Below are 15,672 nucleotides of genomic sequence, written 5' to 3'. Positions count from 1 at the left end.
GGTAATCAAAAGTTAGGCGAAAAAACACACACATCGAGCAAATACAACAGCAGAAAAAAATATGAACCGTTCAGGCATTTCACAATTTGGAAAAAGAAAAAAAAAAAAAAGAAAAAAAAAAAGGACGTGTATACGAGTACAATAATTTTTAGCTAGCTCAAACATTTACAAAAAAAAAAAAAAAATTAAAAGTAACTGAAAAAGTAATCCAACAAAGGGAAACCCGAAGGATGTTTCATTTCAAAGTTGCATGACTTTTTCTTCTCACAAATAAGCCTCACATTGACTTTATGTTATCCAATTTTTGAAAAATTGTCAAACGTGGGCGAATTTCAAAATGTGCTGTGGTGTAAGACAGAGGGGGAACGTCGTGAAATGGGATGGCCCTCCACTAAGCATTGAATGCCGCTCTGGGTCGGAATCTCACACTTCTTATTTTTTGCGTGCCTCCTTTGGGACGTAAAATATCACACTTCCCATCACAATGTGCGTAAATATGTTCATGTCATTTGGTAATTTACATCTATAATGTTGAAGCACCATAGAGGTGATAAACACCACGACGGTGACGGCCACCACAAAGGACTCCTCTCTTACGATGGGCCTATTTAACAAAAAGGTGCTCCATCAAATAGGCGTCTTCCTTATTTCCATAATACAACGGTTCTATTCCCTTCACTTTATAATTTAACAAGTTATTGTACAAATTTAGCGCGGCATAGTTGCTCACTCGAACGTGCAAGGAAATGTTATGGACCTGGTATATATCATTTACAAATTGGTGTGTCTGAGTGATTAAATAATAAGCAAGTTTCTGCTTTCGGTACGTTTTCAAAACAGCAACTGAAGTTAAATGACCCTTCTTATCATTTTCTTCTTCCAACTTTCCTAAGGTGTATCCACAAATCTTTCCCTTTCCATCCTCTGCCACTTGGCTCAGCGATGGCCACGATAACGCATGGTAAAAATAATATCTCATGTTGTAATTTTCGGGTAGGTTTACGCTATTGCACTGTTGCATGGACAACAGGTCGTAAATGTTGCCCTTCCTTATTGACAGCATTGGCGTAACAAATGAAAAAAGGAAGGAACAAAAGAGTGAGGCTTCTTACAAATACAAATAAAAAATACCAACAAAATAAATATGTGATTATTTTGAAATAGCTTTTCCCCACGTTGTTCCTCCTACACATTACGACGTGGCGCCTGTTAAATGATCCAGCTCGTAATCTTAACAATGAGGAGGACAAATGAGAAAACTGCTATGCCTACGGAGTGGGAAAAACAACTGTGACTCTAATACTCCCTTCCAGCTGTGCAAAATATACTTTTCTTTCAAGGGGGAAAGGTCATATACAAGCATGCATTCTTGCAATAACGAATGTAGCGAATGATATATATTCTGGCAAAAACAATTCATAAAAAAGAAAAAAATAATCTATATGTCCTTCAGCTGCGAAAAAGGTAGCGTTATCATCTGTGCCCTCCATGCATTGTTGATTCTTCCCTTTCGTGCTGCAAAATTCGATATTTAAAAAAAAAAGATTGACTCAGGAAGAAGGGCAAACTTATGCAGCAGCTTCTGAAACGCGACCCCCTAGTTCTTCCTCCCTCAAATGATTTTAAAGCTCGTGTGTTATTTTTTCACCATTTGAAGGTAAATCTGTTACATATATATATTTATATTGCTTAGGTTTTTCCTCGCCCTATGTGTTCTATTTTTTAACTGTCATTTGGGAAAAGAAAAAAAAAAAATACCTAACTGGTATACATACGTAGGTTCACTCCATCCCGCACGGTAATATGCTACCCATTCCGGTTTAACTAACACTTAAGTGGCCATTTATTCTCCCCTCTTTTTGCTATTAAATGAAAGTTAACAGAGCGAAAAAAGGAAACTTTGCAATACCTGGCAATGTTTCTTCATTTTCCGCTGCACAATGTACAAAAAAACGGTCGCTGCAGTTGTTCGCGTCTCCCCGCAATTTTATGCGGGGGATGATGAACAACGCCAAAAAGGGGGAAGCAATTTGACCACGCACGTGAAACATACCAACAGGGTGATTAAATAAGTTCGTATTTTTTTTTCTACTTCTAAACGAGAGGGATATATTTTTATAACCCCAAACAGCACTGTTCACCTTTTTTTTTAATAAACTTTCGCACCATAGACGATGGTGACCGAGAAGTAATTTCACCACACGTACACATGCACATGGCATAATGGTGGGGGAGGAGAGAAATGTAACCAAACAGTATACCATAGCCTTTTTTGCCACACGAACAGAAACACGTTTGACAGAACAGACGAGAAACACTTAGTTGATTCCTAAGTGGTTGATTTCCATCTTTTCGATTGTTTCTTTTACAAATCGATGCATGAAGAAAACGCGGAAAGGTGGGTGTGACGGGGGAAAAGCACAGATAAAGACTAAATACTAAAAATAGAAGAAGAATAAGTGATAAAATAACAGAAAAAATAAGGGAAAAAATAAGGGAAAAAAGTTAGTAACACAAATTAGTGCAAAAATAAAAACGCTAATTACCAAAACGGGGCTGCTCGAGCGGCGAAGAAACCCCGCTCGCCTAACCGCGAAAGACGTTCAGAAGAGTTGCGCAACGAATAGCTACACACCGCAAACGAACCCGTGTGCGAATACGCTGCCAGTGTATGTGGCCTACCCAGGGGCGTCCAAAAATAGGGATGATCGCAAAAGCAGGAAGTTGTCGGAGTACAAAAAAATGTACCAAAACACCCGCGAAACAAACATGAGATGATATATATCGAAGGGCTCAGCGGAGTAGCCCGTGGACGTGCTCTCCCCATTTATAGCTAGTCTGTAAATTTCGGCACATTGCATATTCTCTGGTATGGTCATGAAAACCTCATGTAGGTTTATATTTTTGTTCCACTTGATATTGCTCAGTCGGAAAAAATGACCCCCCTTTAATTTTATATACCTCATGGCCACCTCCTCGGGGGTTAAGCTATTGTACAGAGTAAAGGGACCCTCGAAGAAGTACCTCCACTCATGCTCCTCTAACGTACAACACGAAATGTGAATCATATAAATTAGCGCCGTCTGAATCATGAACAGTGGATATATTTTCTCCAAAGAAATCTGAATTTCATCAAACGATACCAGTCGAGACAGAAACATATCATTTGACATGTGCCACTTGGGTACATATTTGTAGGACATTTTTTTATTTTTCCTCATTAGTAGTTCTTCCACTGAATTTGGATTTCCCTCATCAGTGTGTCTGCTCGGTTTCCTCGGTTTGCTCGTACTGTATGGTTCTTCCTTTTTGTCCTTCTTAAGACTCGCATATTCCGACGACGAATGGGTTATATGGTTACCTTGTCGGGGCACTTTTCCTTCCCTTTCACTTTTCTTCTTCCCTTTTGAGAACGCTCCCCAGTTTTCATCCCCCATCTCATCATCCAAGCTGCTGGGAATATAATCCAAGGAGGAGCTGCTGGACGTGTCGTCATATTCACCGCGATTGGCAGCACATTCCCTTCCCTTTCTCAAATAGCACTTGTAGTTGATGTAATAAGAGGAATCCACCATGGGAGTCGTGTCACCATGTGGCACCCCCGCAGCTTTCCCATATTTTCCTGTCTCAACCCCCAAATTGGATGACAGAAAAACGAACAATTTAATAATGTCATAGATTATTTTATTTCTCAGTAGAACCATCTCAACATTCTTCCCTTGATACTTCAACAAATTTAAGAAGGCATTTCTCGAATTGAACACCTCATTAGCTTTTTCACTTTGATACAATGAAATAAAATGTCTACTCGGCACGGGGAAATCGGGAATGACATAAGGGACATACCTCATGCTCCTCATGAAACCATTAAAGCTCACATTTTTGGGAAATATTTTCTTCTCACAAAGTATATGTTTAGGCAAATCTGGGTCAGAAAAGCAGATGCCCCAGAACACTTCATCAACGGAGGTGAAATTTGGGTACCCTTTCACTTTGCTCATATTTTCTGTAAATAATTTTAGCGTCCTTAAATTTATTTCTTTCACCTTCTTTGCCGCGTCAACTGTGTTGAAGAAATTTTCGTACGTCGAGGATACCTCCTCGATGGTTTCGCTTACCCAGTATGGTTCGGCTTCTCCACTGCAGTGAGGAGCACCTTCACATGGGAATACGTCAGTTCCGGCTTCTTCCCTCGGCACAGTGATTTTTAGCGAGTTCGTTCCTAGGAAGTCCGTTTCTAGCGAGTCCATTTTTAGCGAATCCGCTTTTAGCTCATCCTGATGATCCTCCTCCTTCCACTTCGCAAACGTAGCGCCGATATCACCCTTTACTTCCTCTTCGTAGATACACTCTGAGTGTTGCCTCCTCTCCTTGTCTGGGAAGTTCTCTCGGAGATGCCGATTCGATTTTCCCGTCTTTACCATGCTGTTCACCTGGCCTGTCTTTTTCTCCCAATCCACTTCTTCTCCTTCCAGGGGAGAGAACTTCAAAGGGGAGTTGCAGCAGCGGGGGGGAATTGCCCCTTCGTGTGCATCACTCCACCTGTTCATACAAGGTCTCTTTCCATACTTAGCGTACAACTTGGCAGTCACTTCGAGCATGTGAGTGGCCTCCTTTTCGACAACTCTCTCGTTCAGTGAACTGCACCCCCTGTGCGCCTTCTTATACTCTCGCTCAAATTCGAGGAGTGCCTCAAAAAAATGCTGCACTGAGGGAAAGTCATAATAGTACAAAATGAACTCCTTCATCTTCCTCATTTTGCTCTGTACCTTTTTTTTCCGTACATACCTATAATAATCTGACTGGTGCGGCGGCCTACCCTCATAGAATCCATCGAATGTATTTTTCTCCTCTGAGTCTTCCTTTAAATCTTGTACCAAAGCCTGGTGCACATACAGAGTTTTACTTGACTCATCCTTCAACCCGATTTCTTCAATATTTTTTACGAAGAAAAAAGCATCCTTGGGAATGAAAATTTTGTCCAGAAAAAAAAAATTATTTTTAAAATGTATATTAACTTCTCTGGTCAATTTGAGATAATTCATTTTATTCTTCACCAAATGTACGTTTTCGTTTTTCTCTCCATGTAGACTTGAACTTTGCTTCATTTTATTCCTCTGCGGATTCAGCATGTAGAAGCATCCTTTATTCTCCTCATAATCCAGAGGGTATGATTTTAACAGGCAAAATAAGTTTTGCAAAATCACCATTTTATAGTCGAAGTTCCCAACATTGTATCTGCAAAATGAGTGGAAGTTTCTCCACATGACGTATTCTTTAAAATAATTTTTACTCATTTCCTCGTTTATTTTCTCCTTGAGCAGCTCGCAAAATTTCTCGATCGTGATGCTATCCGCCAGTTTAAACTTCATATATAGGTACCAGAATATCTTTTTCACTTTGTTCAGCTGCAAAATTTCGTTAAGTGAAATGTCCAGGGCTCCCAGATGGTCTTCCATCCTGTCTAGCAGGGTGGCACACCACTTCTCCGCCCCTCCTCCGCTTCGTCCTTCATTCGTATCGATTATTTTTTCACTTCTCCCTTCAATTGGTTCTCCTCTTATGTGTCCATTCTCCACTTCCTCTTCACGGCTAAATATTCGATCTACATATTTTGCAAAATACATCCGAGCGTCATCTTTTGCCCTTTCATGCGTGCCTCTTCTTCCCTTCTTTATCACCTCCCCTTCTTTTTCTCCACCTCTCGCGATCCTCCTCCGTTCCCTCTCCAACACCCTTAGCAACTGCATTATGCACTTCATTCCTAGATCCTCCTCACAACTCTTTCCTGGATCCTTTACCTTCCTTCTGTCGTCAGTTAATTCGGGGTTACGCCTCTCATTATAGGCCAGGTTATACGCCACATTAGATGACATATTATACGCCCCTTGGACTATCTCGTCGGCGGAATCTCCCCCCTTTCCTCCGCCTCCCTTTTCGAAACTCACTTCACTAGTGAAGGACTCATGCCTTGACGACTTCCCCTTCTTCACATCGTCACTGCGGAAGGAACATACAACATCCTCACCTCCCCCTGCATCGTGCGTTATGTACACATCTCGGATGTCCTCCTCCCCCCGAGTACTCATCTCATGCATGTCTTCCTCGTGCTTATCCAACACAGGGGCATCCTCCCTATATGTATTCACTTCGGCAGGGCAATTATATGCCACCAGATTCTTTCCACCGTTTTGTCTATTCTGCTCCATTTGCTCCCTTGTGGTGAAGTATAAATCTTCCGTGGGTTTCCCCTCCCCAGGGACCTCTCCCTTTTCCACTTCGCCAGCATTTTCTATAAGTACCTCACTCAGCGATCTGGCAACGTTATGAATTCTGCCCTGACACCCATACTGGTGCTTCAAACTTCTTTCACCTCGTGTCGTTTCGTCTGGGGTGATCCGGCAGATCCTCCCCGCGAAACGGTCCAACCCGTCTGCACCTGTTAAGCTGCACTTACTAGGTAATCTTCCTCCACCTATTAAACTGGACTTATTTTCCAGCCCCCCACACGCACTTCTCTGTGTTACCACCTCCCCCATATGCATACCGCCGTTCAGGGGGCACCAGTCCGTGTGATGCTTACTCCTGCTCTTGCACAACTTGAGGGGATTATTCTCCCCTCCCCCGTCAGCATCCCCACAGTGATGCAGGGAATCACAGAAGAAAGGCCTATCAAATTGGTGAGGCGCATCACTGGAACATTCCACTTCTTCCCTCTTGCTAATTATCCTGGAAACATTCCTCCCACGGATTGTCTCGGAGAATGTGTGTAGGGAGACACCTAGCATGCGCTCCGCCCTGCCTGAATTGTCGTTCAATTCGTGAGGATGTGGAAAATTCATTTCGCTGCTCCTATTGGGCGGGATGTCTGTGCAGTTCTTAGGGGGAAGTTTTGCGCCCTTTCCATGGAATCCACCCTGAGTACGGATCCCCCCATGGGGGATGCCCACAAAATGTTGCTTCTCCTCATTTGACTTCACACAATTGGTACACGTCACACAATTGGCACACTTCATACAATTGGCAATTTTCCCACATTTGGCATACTTCACAGAGTTTACGCAGCAGTGCAGAGCCTTCTCCTCCATAGTGGCGCAAAAAACACTGGGAAAATTGCCCTCGTCTTTTTTACCCTTGCAGGAAAAACACACACCATCACTTACGCCGTAACCAACTGGGCACTCCATTCCATTTCTATTTTTTAACTGAGGAGTGAATTGACTGACACATTCGAAGTTACTAGAATGAACTGATTTCTCGTTGTGTGGAGTGCCCATTTTTTCAGACAACATTTCTGTCGCGGAGGAATTTTTTTTTTTTTTTTTTTTTTTCGCCTTCTTTCTCGATGAAGTCTTTTTCCAACTTGTGATTATTTCCACACGTAAAAATAGCTTCATTTATACGCCCCTTCTGAACAAAATTTTGTGTGCATATTTGTTTGCCTTCCCCTGGGGGGTGACCTTCCTTTTGTTCCTTTAAATGATAAAACTCATTATGCTCACAAACTGGGTATATCAGTACATCCATTTTTTTATGATTTCCTGATTTGTCACAGAATAAGACAGGTTGTTTTATTTTCCATTCATCATTATGCACATTTTCGATTTTTTTTCTCATCAGCATGTTATTTAATGAGTGTCCATTTGTGCACCCCGCATTTGGAGTATCCCCACACGTTGCTTCACTCCGTTTGGGTGTTATTTGCCCCCCTTTTATTTTTAACTTACTACATTCGTCATTTGAACTGTCATATGATCTTCCCTTTCTCGCACACACCGGCTCAGTTTCACTGTTTTTTTTCTTTTCCATCCTCGTGAAGTTAAATATATTCATTTTCGTCTCTCTCACGATGGTTTTGTGCACGGTGAAAAGGAGAAGGATCAATCCAAAAGTGGGACACTATAATTACTGTAACACGGTCTGATTTGTTCACCCTAAGGAAACTGAGATTACCGATCTACACATGTTACAACTTGTTTGTGCCGGGAAAATGCTCCAAAGGGGGGACACTCGAGGGGGCTACTCATGTACTTCTACATTTACACCGCCCTTTAGTCAGCGAGATGTCCGCGGTAAACAAGGGCATCCGCATCAATGGCAGTTCGATGTTGCTTAATTCTCTTACAAGCGGTGATGCCTGTTTGTACAAAGTGGAACACATACAAAAGAGACAGGCACCGAGGAAGGTAGACAAACGAACGGACGAACGAACCAACTGATTGATCGTTTTGCGTAAATATGCCCCTCGACACAAGTGCAACGGGATAAACGCACACGCAAAAAAAAGGTATACGTATGTGATGTGCCAATCCAGTGAGAATAAATCCAGTGGTACATGGCAAGCACACACAAACTGCTAAGTACACACTCGGGGAATAACAAAATTAAACTCAACTTGGTAGTTAAAAAAAAAAAAGGAAAAAATTCGAAGTTTTTACACAAACAGATGGGTCATGGAACTTTCATTTTTTAACTAATCAAACAATTTGACGCGTCTCCGTATGCGGTTGTGGTGTGCACACAGTTATCCTGCGTGTACCCCCATTCCCCCAAAATTGACTTCTCACATATCCTCAGAATTAATCACTCTGAGTGGGAATTTTTTTTTTCTTTTTTTACATTTCGGAAGACTTCGTACCACCGCATGCATGCGTTTGTTGGACCCTGGGGGGAAACACTAAAACACTCGCAATGAATCTACTGAAATAGGAAAAAAATAAATATAATGAAAAATACACATATATATGCAATACAAAGTGGTACCCCAACAGGCAGGAACACAGACGCGAAACCGACGCGATGCGGACGAAACCAACTGTAATCGCCCTATGGCGGGAAAGGGTAAAATTTCTTCACAATTTTCCCTTACGCTCCCCTCTTACGTACAAAATTTTCCTGCTTGTTACCCCCTGCTAACAACGCCATGTTCTGGAAAATGAAACAAAAACAAAATGGGCCAAACACACATGTGCTATACATACACAGCTGCATGAATAGACCAATTATAACCTTCCGCCCAAGTGACACAACTGCGTAAATGTGATGTGCACTGAATTGCATTCCTTCAAAATGGAGCAAACAAAAAGAAAAACAAAAAAAATTGTCTATGTTGCTCCAACGTATTCTTACAACTATTCATGAGCCACTTCAAAAATGTGCAAAAAAAATGGAACTTAAATAAGAGGCGAATTTTATTACCCCTCCCACTCTTTTCTTTTTTTTTTAAATGCACATTTTTGGGAAACCCCGGGAGATAATCAATTCCCTAAGAATGGACTCCAAAAGAAAAGAGAGACAAAATGGGTAGTAGACAAAGAAAGCGAATCTTTACAAACGCATTTCACCTTTTAATTACCCCAACTCACTCCAACGAATTGCTGTCTCACAGCGTACTTCCCCAATTGAGAATGACATAACGTACGTTTGTGCCAAATTAAGCTATCCTCATGTGGGGTTTCTTCCTTGATTAACACCATTTAATGCGCATAATGTTTGTAACGCAAGCGCCACTCTCTTAAAAGAGCATGTTCGTAAGGCAAAACACAATGTTAGTCACTGCGCTGGAGTGGATACATAGCTGGGTTTCCACATTTCACCTGTAGCATATGCACACCCCTCCTGCGGGAAGAGGCGTTTCAAAGTGTGCTTGGAAATTTTTTCGCCCATATAGAACAAACCTTCCACAGATCGAAATGTTTTGGTGCGTTTTGAATGGCGCAACTTCCCAAATGAGCACCATCTCGTGTGCCAACAAGGTAACAAAATTAATGCCTTTTTTTTTTTCCTTTTTTTTGCGCTAAGTCTATGTTTTTCCCTTTCGCATCCCTCGGTTGAGATGTACCACCCACTTTTTTCCACACATAGGGGTTACAATGTGAAAAGCATGCGTCGTGCGTCTTCTTTCCCAAAGTGTGCTCTAGGGCCTTTTTTTTTCATTTTTTTCTCGTTTTTTTTCCAATTTTTAAATTAAACTATTCACAAGTAAATTGAATTACGTTTATTCCTAAATGTTATCCACTTTTTGGTTCAATTAAAATCCTTAAAAAAACAAAAGAAGAGGCGCACAAGTGACGTAGTAAAAAACGTAACAGGAAAAGTAATAAAAAAAAGAGAAAAAAAAAAAAAAAAAAATAGAGGAATGAAAGAGTTCAAACAGAAATTTGAACAAGCACAAAATTGGGGCGTAACAATTCTCCTACTCTTCTACGAAATGTTCCTCTACCCCGTTGGTCCCTTCCTTGTACTCGTATACGTACATCCCCGGTCTTCATCAAATTAAGTTTTTTTTTTTTTTCTTTCCTTTTCCCCTAATTTACGAATCTGTTATAATAACCTCAACCTCAACCCCAGGGTCAATGTTGATGGAAGTCATCTGAGTAACCACCTCACATTGGGAATATAAATCAATGAGTCTTTTATAAATTCTGAGTTCGAATCTATCCCAGGTGTTCGTACCTTCACCGCAGGGGGATTTCCTCGTCGTTATTCTGAGCGTTTTTACTGGTAGCCTCACCGGTCCGGACACGTTTAGGTTCTTCTCCTTCGCGCCTTTCATGATGTCACTGCAGACTGAGGAGTGAAGGGGGAGGCACATATTAGAAAAAAGTGCACATGAGAAAATGCACGAGCGCAAGAAAACATGAATACACGTGGTCTCCACCATGTGTACACTGTTCAGCTCATCACGAATAATTAGCTTGGCAGGGACATTCAAAATGAATGTATGTTCTGTGTGCGCGTCATGTTAAGATGCTCTCTTCTGATCGAATGGATGATTGCTGATCCCCCAGCACATGCACGATTTTACGCAGCTCATGCTTTCATACGCCCTCGCATACGTATATATATCTGCACAGCGGATTGTTAATCTTTCGCACAAACATCCCCTATGCTATGGTGGTCGCTATCATCACAGGCTTTGCGGCTGCTTTTACTTGGGGAGCACATATCATATTCGTATAGTCCTCACTTGCACGAATGGCAAAAGTCTATGTAGACGCAAGGCCATTTCAGAAAGATGAGTTTGGCGCATGCCCATTCTTCATATACCGGCACGCACGCCAACATACTATCATACGTAGTATGTAAGGACGTGCTTGGAATTTTTTTCATAAACTCTCACATGAGTATATTTACACAGTTCGCACGAAATAACGCCCTTCTTTTTCTCCCCATTGGGCAAGGCCCTGATAATACACTGCCGTGCGATATGTTTGTTGCCCATTTGGAAGGGGGGGGAGGGATAAATTTTACCTTTCTCTACGGCCCTCAAACTTTTGGAGGTTAAAGCAATACGAATGCGACGAAGTCTAAACTTCTCGCTCTCAACGGCTCCTTTCATCAATTTACTCATTTTGGAGAAGGCGAAATATGTCAAGGTGAATTTTCGTGTTGAAAAGGTTAAAAAAAAAATTGCCAAAAAGTTTATTTTCCCCTTTTTCAAATTTTTACAATTTGCTGGGTCACATACGTTATAGGTATGTAAATACGATATGGTTGGGTATGTCACTTCTTATCTACTCTTTTGGAACATTTTTCTAAAATACAAAGGCGCTTGGATTGTTTTTAAAGATCGCTACGTGGTTTATTTGTTTTTCATGCGAATGGCATGCAATGTTACGATATTGTGAAAGATGATTTGATTGAACTTTTTTTTTTTTTTTATCTTTTAAATGTACAGTGGAATGGGCGCTATGAGGTTTTAAAAAGAAGTATTCCAGAGTCATTTAGCATTTTTTGTGCATACATTTACGTATACAATTTTGTGCCTACAATGAGGAGTAAGTAAAATGGCCTATGGAACGGCTTAAAAAAAAAAAAGAGAGGATAAGTTTACCTAGCAAACACTACCCAACTGTGTTCACTTCTTTTCACGGTGCTTAAATATTGTCACCCAAATTTTACTAATAGGCTTTTTGGCAGTTGCCATAAAAACGAGCTACATAAACCTGCCGAGAATGACCATTTGTTTTATCGCAGGGCCCTGTGCATAATGATGCGATATGTGTTTAATTTTATATGTACGCTTGTAGTCAACGCCTGCAACACAGAGAGTACACGCGAGGCACGAAGTAACGTGTTCACAGGATTCTCAATTCAGGTAACTCCATAAATGGCACATTTAATAAATTTACGTCATTTTTATTATGAAATTATGTCGCAAAAGTTTATTCATTTGTATGTCCTTTTATTATTATTTTTTTTTCCTTTTTTGCAAAAAATGTATGGTATGTTACGGGAATAAGAAGGGGAGGTACAGCAGTATGCCTTAGAAAGGTGCACCTACATCACCATACGCATTTCTGTATAGCCCTTCATGTTATCATCAAATTTATTCGCATGAATATTAGAGGCACATATATTTTTATTACATTTGTGCTACATTTGCGTATTTAATGCTGATAAATTAAGGAGGGAGTCGGAAATGTAAAAACATTTTGTAGGTCAATTAAATTGTAAGAAAGGCCCATTTTAATCGCATATTAAACATTCCGATAAAACCGCAAAGTTGGATAAATTCCGTATGTTTTTGTTTAATACCCTTCTTGAATCTGTTACTGCGAGGGCGTATGACCTCCACACGCTTAAAATTAAGCACATCGCGACCTAGGCTCTGAGTTCTCACAAGGGACATATCTTCAATTGCGGTTTTAAAACATGCTTACCCCATGGGAGTGAAAGTGCCATTTTTATGTGTACCTTTTTGCCTCATCAGCACGAGAGAAAGAACAAAATGGGGGAAAGGAACCATATAGAGAGTAACCGATTTAGCTACTCCTTCACCGTTCATTTTAAAATAAAACAAAAATTTTTATATCCCCACATTTACCGGACGTCATTTTTTTTTAATTATTTTCCCCTTTTAAACGGCAAACATTTTTCGAAAAGTACAGAAGTGAGAAGTTGTGCAAATTTGTCAAGGATAGAGGAGTGCGGAAAGTGTAGTTAACGTTTTATTTTTACATCATTGCGCATGTGCAAGTGAAGGCATTTCCTCCGTCTATATAGATTCATGTGAGCGATTATTTAAAGGTGTACAGGTTAAACTGCGCCATGTGCTTGGCCGCGCCCATAACTGTTTCTCCCCACTCCAGTGGAAAATTTCCGCAAAACATTTGTACATTTTTTTTTTACCTCATCTTACCTGTTGAAAAGGAGAAAAAGGCCTCGTACCCCTCATTCAGCAGTTCGATCAGCCCTTTTCCAAAATCACTAATTCGAAAAAATAGAAACATTTGGTTTGTCACCCACTATGAGCGTGTACCGTACGGGAGAAAGGGAAAGAAAAAAAAAATGTAACTGCTGATTAAATATATCTACTTAACCAAATGAGCGAATTCTGGTGGCGTTTCATTATCCCATGAACATAGAGGAGGGAGTAGCAATTCACTCACGTCCTCAACCTGTGCAGTATATTAAAGGATGGCGAATCTGTATATGCACACATGTGTTAGTCATGTGTACATATATAAACATGCCCATAATCTATACACCAAAAATCCACACACTGGAAAAGCGTAATGAAAGTTTTTAATAATTGAAATATCTCCCGTAGAATGGGAAAAATTCCATTTTCCAGCATGTGGCCATTTCACATAAATTCCTTTTTTGTAACATATAACTATGCGACAACTAATAGGTAGCAATTTTCTTTTTTTTTTTTTTTGTGAGAGATGTGAACCGTTATATGAGAATTTTTTTTATGAACAGCCATTTTTTGTGTGCATTTTTCTTTTTTTTTTTTTTTTTAATTTACAGCTGTTTATTTACATGTGTATGGTACACCTCTACAAGCGCGTACCACACAATGTCGTTTTTGTGTGTACATTTTAAACAAAAGAGAAAAACAGAACAGCATAAAGGTGAAAAAAAGTGGGCACGTAATGTTCTTTAATTCAGACGTTAGAAATTATCCCTAATTTGTTCGTAGCAACCGCCTTTAAAATACTAAGAGTAATATGCACTCGCGAAGTTAGGTGAGTAAATTCACCTGACCTGTTCATGTGATTACCGCGTATTGTGCCGTAAAGCTATTTTTTTTTTTTTTTAAAAGGAGTAATAACTAGTGATAATGCCATTTGTGAAAAAAAAAAAACAAAAAAAACTAAACAAACAAACAAATAAACGAATAAACAAAGAAACAAATAAATAAAGGAACAAATAAATAATTAAAAAAACAAATGAATAAATAAAAAGGAAACAGAAACAAACGACGAAAAATCAGTTAACCAGTTAAATAGGTTACACAAATTAAATCTGAATGTAACAAGTTTAGCGGATAACCGATTGAACGTTAATGCAAACGTTTTTCTTAATTTTTCCTTTCTTCTTCCATTTCTTCTTTTTGTTTTGTTTTCACCATTTTGATTAGCGTTTAAAACTTAACAGAATAGTTCTTCACTTGTTTTTTTTCTTTTTGCCCCGAGCTAGTAGTGTATTTTGTTTGTGTGTTGTTTGTTCTGCTGCGAATCTGTTTTTCCGCAAATTTGTTCTTCCTCGAATTTGTTTTGCCGCAAATCTGTTCTGTCGCAAATATACTCTGTGCTATTTTTTCCCCTTTGTCATTTCCAATCGCCTTCTCCATTTTGCTTAAATTTCCCCGCGACATCCCTTCATTTAAACGCAAAAGTTTACACGCTCATCACAGAATTTGGCAAATTGCACATAAATGAGCAACTCGTGAAATTAGCCTGCGTTCCCCATAGTGCTAATTTTTAGCTAACACTTTTTTTCCCAGTTGTTTTCTTTTTTTCCTTCTCAAAAGCTTCACGTTTGTTGTGCTACTCTTGCCAGACGAACAAAATGGAAGGCTCTCAAAAAGGAGATTGCATGGAGGCCAAGGAAACTTCCACTGTTGACCGAAAGTGGGTTGCCCTAACGGCGTACCAACCCGTCGATGTCGTCACCAAAACTGTTGAAGTCCCTATTATCAAGACAGTAGAAAAATTTGTCCCAAAAACAATCATTCAAGAGAAAATTATCCACGTCCCTAAAAATGTCACCCACATTGTAGAAAAAATCGTAGAAGTACCAGAAGTTAAGTATATAGAAAAAATTGTTGAAGTGCCACACATTCACTACAAGAATAAGTACGTGCCCAAAATTGAAGTCGTAGAGAAGGTCGTAGAGAGACAGAAGATTATCGAAAAATGGCATGACAAAATTGTGGAAGTGCCTCAAATTAAGGAAGTAATCCGATTTAAAGAAATAGAGGATGCTGAGGAAGTCATTAAATACATTCCAAGAAACTCAAAAAATATTAACTGGGAAGAGGAGTACCAAAAGTATACGGAGAGACAGACACAAGAGAGATACAGCTTAGGTAACAACCCCTGTCACCAGAAAATGAACTCCTATAATGAGTATAACGAGAAGGCATACTCACAAAACGCCTACAGCAGAAGTTTAGATTTTTTGAACAAGCAATCTTCCAGCCTAAATAATCAGAGCAATATGAGAAGCGGAGACTTTTCCCAAATTAATTTCTTCAATGAGTACAGCGGAAGTGGCGGAGTAAGTTACGAAAAACACAGAAACAGCATACCCAACTCCAGCTTCGACGCACGTGGAAGCTTGCAATTGAAGAGACTGCCCTCTGAGGAGGCCAAGCCCGTCGGCTGCTGCACGTCCCCCTGCACCTGAGCGGGCTGGCGGGTAAGCAGTTAGCAGGCT

The 15,672-nt window shown here is 40.1% G+C and overlaps 5 protein-coding genes across 5 annotated transcripts; 1 reads left to right on the top strand and 4 right to left on the bottom strand.

The window, feature by feature from the left end:
* Positions 1–604: 604 nt before the first annotated feature.
* On the bottom strand, positions 605–1,063 carry C922_02243 (hypothetical protein; the record flags this gene model as incomplete). Its single annotated transcript, XM_008817842.1, has 1 exon — positions 605–1,063. One exon carries the CDS (start codon positions 1,061–1,063, stop codon positions 605–607), a length of 459 nt encoding a protein of 152 aa, XP_008816064.1.
* Positions 1,064–2,678: 1,615 nt separating this feature from the next.
* Positions 2,679–7,277, bottom strand: C922_02242 (hypothetical protein; the record flags this gene model as incomplete). The annotated part of the gene is made up of 1 exon (XM_008817841.1): positions 2,679–7,277. The coding sequence occupies one exon, from the start codon at positions 7,275–7,277 to the stop codon at positions 2,679–2,681; it is 4,599 nt and encodes a 1,532-aa protein (XP_008816063.1).
* A 4-nt stretch (positions 7,278–7,281) lies between these two features.
* Positions 7,282–7,833, bottom strand: C922_02241 (hypothetical protein; the record flags this gene model as incomplete). Its single annotated transcript, XM_008817840.1, has 1 exon — positions 7,282–7,833. One exon carries the CDS (start codon positions 7,831–7,833, stop codon positions 7,282–7,284), a length of 552 nt encoding a protein of 183 aa, XP_008816062.1.
* A 2,479-nt stretch (positions 7,834–10,312) lies between these two features.
* Positions 10,313–11,353, bottom strand: C922_02240 (40S ribosomal protein S20; the record flags this gene model as incomplete). The annotated part of the gene is made up of 2 exons (XM_008817839.1): positions 10,313–10,569; positions 11,254–11,353. 2 exons carry the CDS (start codon positions 11,351–11,353, stop codon positions 10,313–10,315), a joined length of 357 nt encoding a protein of 118 aa, XP_008816061.1.
* A 3,449-nt stretch (positions 11,354–14,802) lies between these two features.
* Positions 14,803–15,642, top strand: C922_02239 (hypothetical protein; the record flags this gene model as incomplete). The annotated part of the gene is made up of 1 exon (XM_008817838.1): positions 14,803–15,642. One exon carries the CDS (start codon positions 14,803–14,805, stop codon positions 15,640–15,642), a length of 840 nt encoding a protein of 279 aa, XP_008816060.1.
* Positions 15,643–15,672: the final 30 nt, after the last annotated feature.

Source organism: Plasmodium inui, assembly GCF_000524495.1.
Source record: "Plasmodium inui San Antonio 1 unplaced genomic scaffold supercont1.7, whole genome shotgun sequence".
NCBI classification, from domain to species: Eukaryota; Apicomplexa; class Aconoidasida; order Haemosporida; family Plasmodiidae; genus Plasmodium; species Plasmodium inui.
This window is presented reverse-complemented; position numbering and strand designations above follow the sequence as displayed.